The sequence below is a fragment of the Bipolaris zeicola genome (assembly GCF_000523435.1).
Source record: "Bipolaris zeicola 26-R-13 unplaced genomic scaffold scaffold_124, whole genome shotgun sequence".
NCBI classification, from domain to species: domain Eukaryota; kingdom Fungi; phylum Ascomycota; class Dothideomycetes; order Pleosporales; family Pleosporaceae; genus Bipolaris; species Bipolaris zeicola.
The window spans coordinates 62179-72205 of NW_006912173.1; the positions used below are offsets into that span (position 1 = coordinate 62179).

Here is a 10027-nt window from a genome sequence, read left to right on the forward strand (position 1 = left end):
CTGTCTGCCACCTTTCCTCCACGACAAATCCTCCCCCGGAAAAATACCAATCTATCAACTCCATGCTCACCATGCAATTCTAAACACTTCCCGAGGTAGGTCGACTATTCGATGCCAATCTCTCCGATTCCGCTGCGCGGCCGCTAACTAGACTTTTAGATATGTGAAGGCTTGAGCCTCAGCACATCTTACCAGTATTATTTTTTGAACACACATTTGTATAATACACCAACAGCGCCTGGGGCGATTACATCTCCAGTGACACTTGGATCCATCTGCACATCATCACCATGGCTGCCCGACGAGGAAGCCGTTTTATCAAGCCATTGCTCTACACAGCGGGAGCTGGAGCAGTCGGCGCGGGAGCCCTCTATGTCACCCTCAGACCTCGCGATATCCCCGGCAGCGAAGCTGCCGCAGTTCCTCCACCAACCTACGGTGAGGGAGGTATCTTCCGCCCACCACAGTTTCCCAGTGCCAAAAGCCGCGACGAACAGATCGCACAGCTGAAGCGCAGCGCTGGTGTCGTCTCACAGGTTGCTGAGAAGGCAAGGAGATGGATCGGTGGCAGCTCAACACCTGAGAAAGTGGAAGAGGACCCATACGACCTCCTGATTATCGGTGGTGGCGCAACAGGAGCAGGTATTGCTCTTGACGCCGTCACACGAGGCCTCAAGGTTGCGCTCGTCGAGCGCGACGACTTTAGCAGTGGTACGAGCAGTAAAAGTACCAAACTGGTACACGGCGGTGTACGATATCTTGAAAAGGCCGTTTGGAATCTCGACTACAACCAGTGAGTACTTTAACGATTTCTGCCATGTCCCTTACTAACCCGACCCCCAGATACGCACTTGTCGTCGAAGCTCTCCGCGAACGTCGCTACTTCTTGGATACTGCACCCCATCTCTCACAATGGCTTCCCATCATGATTCCTATCCAGAAGTGGTGGCAAGCGCCCTACTTCTGGGCTGGCACAAAGTTCTATGATTTCCTCGCCGGATCAGAGAACATTGAGTCCTCCTACTACATGACAAAGAGTAAGGCCTTGGACGCATTCCCTATGCTGAAGAAGGAAGGCCTTATCGGAGCTCTGGTATACTACGGTGCGTCATTCAACGGCTAATTTTGAAGTCAATCCCTGACGTGAACAGATGGTGCACACAACGATTCTCGCATGAACGTCTCGCTTGCTATGACTGCAGCACTCTATGGCGCTACTGTTGTCAACCATCTCGAAGTTACTGGCCTTGAGAAAGATGCCAATGGCCGTCTGTGTGGTGCAAAGGCAAAGGATCTCATTGAGGAGAGCAACGGTAAGAAGCCTCAGGAATTCTCCATCAGGGCCAAGGGCGTGATCAACGCCACTGGTCCTTTCACTGATTCTATCCGCAAAATGGACGACCAGGAGGTGCCAGAAATCGTTGCTCCCAGCTCTGGTGTCCACGTCATTCTCCCTGGTTACTACAGCCCTGCAAACATGGGTCTCATTGACCCCAACACTTCTGATGGCCGTGTCGTCTTCTTCCTGCCATGGCAAGGCAATACTATCGCCGGTACGACGGACACTGCTTGTGATATCAAGCAAAACCCCATTGCTGGTGAGGAAGAGATCGACTGGATTCTTAACGAGGTCAAGCGTTACCTACAGCCTGAAATCAACGTTCGCCGTGGTGACGTCCTCGCTGCTTGGTCGGGTATCCGTCCTTTGGTTCGCGACCCCAAGGCAAGCGCGACTGAAGGCCTTGTCCGCAACCACTTGGTCACCACCTCTCCCTCTGGTCTGTTGACCTGCTCAGGTGGAAAGTGGACGACTTACCGCCAAATGGCTGAGGAGACCGTCGACGAGGCAATTAAGGAATTCGGTCTAGCACCAAAGCCATTGGACAATCCCACTCTTATCAGCGGAACTCAGGTCAAGGACGAGGCTCCTCTCGATGGTACCTGCCAGACCCACCGTGTCCGCCTCGTTGGCGCTCACGGTTTCTCCAAGACTCTCTTCATCAACTTGATCCAGCACTATGGCATCGAGACCGATGTAGCCAAGTACTTGTGCCAGGCCTATGGTGACCGTGCCTGGACCGTTGCATCTCTTTCAGCACCCACTGAGCAGCGATTCCCTGTCCGTGGAATCAAGATGTCTGAGCTTTATCCCTACATTGATGGTGAGGTTCGCTACTGCGTTCGCCACGAGTACGCTCAGACTGCCACTGACGTAATTGCCCGCCGCATGCGTCTTGCTTTCTTGAACGCCCAAGCTGCTCTGGAGGCCCTTCCCAAGGTTATTGATATTATGGGCGAGGAGCTGAAGTGGGACAACAAGCGCAAGGAAGTTGAGTGGAAGAACGGTGTCACTTTCCTCGGCTCTATGGGACTTCCCAAGAGCAAGCTTTCTCTCACTCGTAAGGAGGTCGAGAGCGGTGCTGTAGGTAAATATGCCGACGAGGAGCATCACCTCTACGCACGACATGGTGAGTCTACCCCCGACGAAGAAGCTTGCGCGAACCTCTTTGCATTTGGGATCAGACTAAATGAGATACTTGCAGATAAACCCAGCGAGCCTCTCCCATCCGACAGCAAGTTCAAGTCTGGCGAGAACCCTGTCGTCAAGCGCGAATCCCAGGTTAACAAATAAGTTCCCTGGCATCTTCGACGTATCTTATCAACAAGACCTGTGATATCGCATCCATACATCGCTTCTATATTTTTATGATCCTAATCGGCGTGCGCGGCGTACTTGAGTCGGCATCCGTTTTGCTGGCGCTTGATACCATCCGTATGACTGGCTTCCTTTTTCCTGTCGCGCTCTGTACATCAATCATGTAGCTAGACTAGCGTGTCACTCGAAAGAAATGAGTAAACATTGTTTCGCTCTAGACATATTGGCTTTTGCTGAGTGTATGCACATTGGAGTCTCCATTTTCTGTAGACGTGTTCACCGCCAGTACTGTATGTAGTGTGCAGTGCTTAGAAGACTCCACATTGAGATGCAAGAGTAACCCCACCACCTAGAATTGCCTGACTCCACTTCCCGTAATCCGCAGTGACCCGCTCACATGGACTGAATGGCTGGCCAATGTTCTGGAATATCTAGCTTATTGACCATGGAGATGGAATTTGTTGGTTTGTAATTCTAATAACAACAGTAGAGAAGCGGGAGTTACTGTTTACAACGATCAACTGTGCTTGATTATCGTGAACTACAGTTCGTGGTGTACGGTGCCCACGCAGGCACGTGACTGACATTGAGGGGTTGTTGCCCTGGTATTGTGATCATTACGATGTGCTGATCTTTGCTACATTTTTGATTCTTTTCTTAAATCTTGTTTGGATTTGCATTTTTTTTCCCTTTTGTGGCGTAGGCCTATTAAGGGGCGTAGATCCGGCTAGACTTCGGGATAGTTCAGGATCGGCTCTGCCATTGGAATTCACTTGATTAGAAGGGCGTATGTGTGTGTGGCCACGACTGCTACCTAAGGCAGTTTTTGTGGTGTATTAAAAGCGGTCTTGTATAGCCGTGGATATAGGTTGTGGGAACACCTAATCCCTGCCACCACTACACACCACCAAAACTTCATTCGAAAGTGTAGCAATTGAACAGAAATTTCGTTCCGCTCTCTTGTTAGGTAAGCGGTTCTGACTAGAACTAAACCGTCTCCTCCGTTCGACCCGGTTGAACTGGCGCCCATAGCATATAGCATGGCAATTCACCCATCAAAACAGCCCTAGGAGTTCCATCTGTCATCTGAGATCGGGTCAGAGAAAAAGGCTCCAAAGACACAAACCAGATAGGCACTTGGCCTTGGTGGCGACCGCCTATCCACGATGTATATACTTCCGCTTCTCCTCTCCATCCATGCCGCTTCTACTGTTGCCTTTCCCTGGATAGGAAATCAGCCTGGTGTGAACCCCAGCATCTTCAGGAACGCTCATCCGGTCGAAAAGCGCCAGGAAAACTGTCCTTTCAATCCCGATCACAAGGGCGCTGCTCCATACACAGAGCCTTACACATACACGGGAGCAAAGAATGGCGCTCCTGGTAACCAAAGAGGCGGAATCAAAGTTCCAGCAGACGGCGATACTGCCCATGCTTACACCCCTCCTGGACCCAATGATATTCGTGGTCCATGTCCCGGTTTGAACGCACTCGCAAACGTAAGCAACTGTTGATACAGCTTTATTAGTTTGAACGCAGACTACTAACATTGCTCTAGCATAACTTTATTTCTCACGATGGAATCACAACCTTCCAAGAACTTGTCGACGCTCAGCAAAACGTCTTCAACGTCGGCTATGATTTATCCGTCGTTCATACCGTCCTGGGTATGCAAGCTGGCGGCGATTTTATTACTGGCCGTTTGAGTATCGCATGTGACGCTACGTCACGTACTGCGCTCCTGCCTGCTCTCGCCCGTCAGCCCGGTCTCAATGCACACAGCAAGTTTGAGGCTGATTCGTCACTCACGCGCAACGACTACTTCCTTGCAGATGGTGACAATTACAGCTTCAATGGTACGCTGTTTGCACAGATGAAGAGGGTCGCTGATGAAGTCTCTGGCGGAAAGTTTGACCGCAATGCCCTTGCCAAATACCGTAGTAACCGATACGACGACTCTGTATCCAATGTGAGTGCTCCACTTCGTATTTACTCCATCAAACACAACACTACTAATGTCTTCTAGAATCCAAACTTCCTTTTCAGTCCCTTGGCAATGATCCTCTACGGAGCCGCAGCCTTTCTTTACGAACTTTTCCCTAGCTACGGTAACAAAGGTATACCTGATCTCGAGACGATGAAGGCCTTCTTCGGTGCCGTCGAGGACCCTTCTGCACCAGGCGGCTGGCGCCATGTTCCCGAGCGTATCCCCGAAAACTGGTATTCGCGCGTCGAACCATACAGTGTTGTCGATGCCGCGACTGAGATCCTCGCCATGTATCTTCAGTACCCCAAGCTGTTCGGTGGAAACGTCGGTACTAGCAATTTCAACGCCCTTAGCACGCCGTTTGGTATCATCCGCGATGGAAAGCTACCGGATGAGGTGACGGTGAAGGATTTGATGTGTTTGCTGTACCAATTGGCTGTTAGTCCGGTGCCTGGTATGTTTGGTGCTGTGACTGATGTTACTGGTGCGGTCTTGAATTTTGCGACTTCGAAGCTGAATCCCGCGTTTAATAATACGGGATGTCCGTTTAGGGTCGGGTGAGTTTGGGATGGAGGTACGAGGAGCTGGATGGATGGATGGGTAATGCACGTGGTAGGCCTCAGCAATGTGATTGGATTTGCCTCTCTCATGCGATCGCAAGAGGAAAGAATGGTAGTGTTTATTCTTGAATTAGAATTCTGCATATATCTTATACCTTGCAACGATGTACTGCTGTTTTTTGCTTACACTCGAGTGATTTCCTGCTACGCCGTGTCGAAGTTAGGCAAACATGGAAGGAACCCTTGGTTGGGCTGTTCTCCTCTCAGCCTTCTCGCCCCGCTTTCCTTCTGTTCCGCCCCCATGACAACAAAACAAGCACTTATCTATCAAAGAGAGCATTCTTCAACAATCTACTGTTTCAGTCCTCCGACTGTTGTCTACCATGGATCCGCTCTCAGTGACTGCAAGTATCCTGACCCTTATCACGGTCGCGGGGTCGATTATACAGCATCTAGACCACATGAAATCTCGCATGGATCCTCAGGCTGAATTCATCGCAATTTTGAATACTGTATGCAGTATTTGATTCTTGGAAATTGGCTCATCTAACAGCCATAGTTAACGGATCTACAAACGACTCTGACCGTGGTGCGTGATGAAGATGATGCGTTGAGGAATAGCAAGACACCGGCGGCAAGGCTGGCCTACAACACCTTACCCGAAACAATTGGGAAACTGGAAACGTACTTGGACCAACTGACTCAGTTCGCCCATGCAAATCTGTTGAGGAATGGAAAGGGCTTGTCTCGCCTTGGGCTGAGTACACGACGAAAGAAAGAGTTGGCAGAGATTCGAGAAAAGATTTCAGATGCGCATCGGAATTTGCAATTAGTTCTCCTTTCAGTAAACCTGTAAGTTAGATCATACTTTGCGCCTAATGTTTATGAGCATGGCGAGAGCTAACCATTCCGTAGTCGCCGGAACCGGGAGTTGTTGTCAAGGATCGAGGAGGTTGCAATTGTGCACAGCAAAAACCATGCTGAGACTTCTGCCTCGCTGAACCGCATATCTGACCAACTAAAATCAGTCAGAATTCATGAAGAAAATGACTTGGAAACCTACCAATGTCCTCAAGAAAATATCAGATCCATTCTGGTACAGTCAGTGTACGACAACAGTAATGAACCATCGACTCAACTTCGCATAACAACCAACTTGCCTACGAAAGCGTGTGAATGGATTTGCAATTGCCAATGCCACGTCCGAACCCAATATCAAACTCCACAATGGCTTTCAGCAACTATCGGTACGCTATTCTACTCTTCTACAAGCACGCCCTCACTGGATGTTCGGCCCTGCAATGTTCCGTCTTGCTCACGATCTCATCCCTCATCGTCATCTAGAGTAACATATTACTTCCCTACCTGGATGCTGCGTACCGCCCTGGTATTCTCCACGTGGAGTAATCCCAAAGGCAAAAACTCTTCATGGGTCGTCAAAGTGCTGAGGGAAATACCATATAATGACCCTGTTTGGAACTATGTTTATCAAGGAGATATAGATGCGATTAAGGGACTTTTGGAGAACCGGGAGGTTTCGCCGTACGATATTGCGCCGGATGGAAGCTCTATCTTGCATGTAAGGGGAATTGCATAGTAGCTTTTAACAATAATGAATGTCACTCACTAACACCTAACACAGTGGGCAAGGAATGACTGGCATCTCGAAATCTGTTCATTCCTCACAGCCATGGGAGCAGATTGGGATTTTAAGGACAGATCGGGAAGGTAAAAGGCGCTACCGGTCCTGGCTTGGTACGATAGTTAACTAACAACGATGCATAGATCAGCATCCGACACAGCGTGGGCTGAAATTCTACTAAATCGCAGATACAATGCCGGTGTGGTCAAACTACGCGACCTTATCTGGCCAGAAGATTCTTACGATCTACATCTCAGCCCCCTCCATCGCATAATAGGCGGGTTATCCGCTGTGGATCTCGAATCGTAAATCGATCTCGACCCTTTACGAATTGAAGATCGAGACTGGCTAGGCGCAACACCTCTCATGTGGGCATCTCGCATTGGCAATTCCGCTCATGTCAACATAATGCTCTCGCGCGGCGCGAAGACCGAAGCAAGAGATTCAGTAGGCCAAACCGCGCTGCACTATGCTGTTGAAGGCGGCTCACTGAGATGCATCAAGGCGCTTTTAGAAGCGGGAGCTGACGCCCAAGCTGTTGCTAATTATGGTCTTACCCCCCTTCACCATGTCCTTTACTTCACCGACAACTGCAAGGTTGAGGATATCATCTCGTGTCTGTGTGCTCATGGCGCGAATCTCGACGCGCGCGACAACTTGGGTTACACGCCTTTACATTTCGCTGTGGAATTGGGATCGCATATAAGTGCTGAAGCATTCATCAGATGCGGTGCTGGTGTGAATTCTTTGGGTAGAAATGATGATCCGCCGATCGAACGAGCGATTCTGAATGGCTTTGAGGATATAGTGAAGCTCCTTTTTCAGGCTGGAACGATGGTGTCGTGGATAGATTGTTATGGAAATGAGAGAGATGTTGTCTCGGATGCAATATTGTGTGGGACGGTGAGGGTGATGGATGCGATATCGCAGTCTGATATTGCACCTGTGAAATGCAATGTTACTCAATCTCAACTATGGCACTGGTTTGAGGAGCGACAGGATAAGAATTTGGATGATTATAGTCCAGCTCAGAAGCGGGCAGCTTTTGAGCGGCTTCTTGAGAAGGCGGTTCCACTGGATTCTGACGTGGATGTGGATTCGCTGGTTGATGTAGAAGATGAATGACTGGGATGAGAAGCAGAACTATGCTACGAAGCTATGTCTAGTTGGTTAAGATCATACTTTTGCTCATAATAAGTGTAGCTGGGTCGTATATCACTATCTCAATGAAAAAAAACGACTACCATCAAGACTTTGGAAAGAAAGAAATCTCTCCTCTCCCCCATCTCCACTCAACCAATTCTACAAGTTCAACCCACCCTTCCTCTCCCTTTCCTGACAAAACCTCTCTAAAATCTCTCATACATAACCCCATGTCCCACTTCTTCCCTTCCCCAAGCCAACAAGTTTCAGCAACGCCACACAACATCCACCCACCCACATACGCGCATCCACAAACCTCCCACCTGCACCGTCCGCGCGTGCATGAAGCAGAATGAGGAAAAGCTCAAAAGCATGACATTTACAAGCGCCTAGAAATCGGATCGGCAAAAACAGAACAAAAGGCGGCCTTTGCATGCATGGCCCTGTGTATGCGAATCAAGAAAAAGCCCAGGACCGGATTCCAGGGCGCTGGAACCGAAATAGGGTACATGGCGGGGGAGGGGAGGTAGAGTGTTTTACACTATGTGGGTTGGTAGTGCAGTGCGCTAGAGAGAGAGGGGGGTGTATGGTACGTAGCGTATGTGGATTTAGCTATGTAAGAGAAAGGGTGAGAAAAGGGCTGAATGCTGTGTTTTCCAGAAGCATAACCGACGTCTGAGTGAGAAAGAGGAAAGAGGAAAAACACGCAGAAGATGCTGATGACAATGACGTACGACGTCCCAGCTTCCCCACTCTGTTTTAGATTGTTTGGCAGAGACGAAGCTTTTGCCAACAGCGACGTGGCATGCGCTTCTGGCAGGCGGTTGAGTATTTGAATGTGGCATGGAGGAGGGTGGCGAGGCGGGGTGAATGGTCAGGTGTCGGATGGAGAGGGGACGGAGTATGTGACTAGACAAAGTGATACTGCTTCGGCTGTGTGCGTGTCAGAAGCAGAGTGCAAGATGCGATCTGTTGGGGCCGAAAGGGCTAACTTTGCTGTTACTACTACGGCTACGGCTACGGCTGCGGGTGAGAATGCAATGCAATGCGCTGCCATGCAATGCGGCACGAGCCGTAGCTTGGTCGTTTTTTTAACCGCAGCTTAGTGCATGGGGGAGAGGGGTTCTTCGTTCAACCACATTTGTGTCGCTTGTCACGTTTAAGGTGCAGTGAGCAAAAAGATAGTGTAGGGGAGGAAAGCAGTGTCAGCTATTAGCAAACTCTCCCCACCTCTCCTCTATCACTGCTGTTTTCTACATCCTCACACGAAGAATATCCAATGACTGCGCATACCATTCATAAATACGAAACTGCGCCTCCCCCCTCTCTTCTCTTCTTTTTTGCCACCATGCACCTAGGTCTAGTATGCATTGCATGCATGCCCAGACATGCAGCTCGCCTCCAGCCCCGCCCAAAGATAGAATGACAGATATGACTTCCATATGCACAAAGTCCCGAGACTCATCTCTTTTTTACCATGTTCACGGGCGCATGCGTATACGTATGCAACAAATGTCTCAGGTAAATCTCGCTATAAAAAAAAGCTGTTCGTCATCAGACCTGCATATGAGCCCTTCAATCTCGGATCGAGAAAATAACCCCACCACAGTTCGAGACCATGTAACCCAGGACGTCGTCTTTTGAGGTACCGCAACACAAGCAGGGCAGGGCAGAAAGTTGGTCGTAGCTGTCAGATGGTGAAGGATACTCAGCACTCAGTCAAATGCTGCACTCACGTCACAACCAAGACTTTCTCCCTTCCTTGCAACATACACATACACATACACACGACGATACACACACCCAGCAGTGTCTCCTCCCTCATCCCCCAACACGACCATATAATCCCCTTACCTACCACATGCCCTCCGCGCCCGCCTCCGCGCCCGTCATGATACCCACCATCAAGCCACCACCATCACACGTAAGACAAGGAAAACCCCCACCCACCACCATCGCTTCGGCTTCCCCATGTTTGCACTACCCATCCCTCGTCGCACACATGCAGCCCCTTGCAGTACAGTATACTTGCCCTCTTCCCC

At 49.8% G+C, this 10027-nt stretch overlaps 5 protein-coding genes across 5 annotated transcripts; 4 read left to right on the top strand and 1 right to left on the bottom strand.

Annotated features, from left to right (window-relative positions):
• Positions 1 to 290: 290 nt before the first annotated feature.
• On the top strand, positions 291 to 2632 carry COCCADRAFT_6632 (uncharacterized protein; the record flags this gene model as incomplete). The annotated part of the gene is made up of 3 exons (XM_007716021.1): positions 291 to 793; positions 844 to 1103; positions 1152 to 2632. 3 exons carry the CDS (start codon positions 291 to 293, stop codon positions 2630 to 2632), a joined length of 2244 nt encoding a protein of 747 aa, XP_007714211.1.
• A 1190-nt stretch (positions 2633 to 3822) lies between these two features.
• Positions 3823 to 5201, top strand: COCCADRAFT_101154 (uncharacterized protein; the record flags this gene model as incomplete). Its single annotated transcript, XM_007716032.1, has 3 exons — positions 3823 to 4152; positions 4212 to 4622; positions 4680 to 5201. 3 exons carry the CDS (start codon positions 3823 to 3825, stop codon positions 5199 to 5201), a joined length of 1263 nt encoding a protein of 420 aa, XP_007714222.1.
• Positions 5202 to 5583: 382 nt separating this feature from the next.
• On the top strand, positions 5584 to 7151 carry COCCADRAFT_6634 (uncharacterized protein; the record flags this gene model as incomplete). The annotated part of the gene is made up of 5 exons (XM_007716022.1): positions 5584 to 5712; positions 5760 to 6052; positions 6116 to 6779; positions 6843 to 6928; positions 6986 to 7151. The coding sequence occupies 5 exons, from the start codon at positions 5584 to 5586 to the stop codon at positions 7149 to 7151; spliced, it is 1338 nt and encodes a 445-aa protein (XP_007714212.1).
• A 54-nt stretch (positions 7152 to 7205) lies between these two features.
• On the top strand, positions 7206 to 7586 carry COCCADRAFT_56160 (uncharacterized protein; the record flags this gene model as incomplete). Its single annotated transcript, XM_007716033.1, has 1 exon — positions 7206 to 7586. A coding segment is annotated over one exon (381 nt), but the record flags the coding sequence as incomplete, so codon positions are not given.
• A 940-nt stretch (positions 7587 to 8526) lies between these two features.
• On the bottom strand, positions 8527 to 8718 carry COCCADRAFT_101175 (uncharacterized protein; the record flags this gene model as incomplete). The annotated part of the gene is made up of 1 exon (XM_007716034.1): positions 8527 to 8718. A coding segment is annotated over one exon (192 nt), but the record flags the coding sequence as incomplete, so codon positions are not given.
• Between the last annotated feature and the right edge of the window lie 1309 nt (positions 8719 to 10027).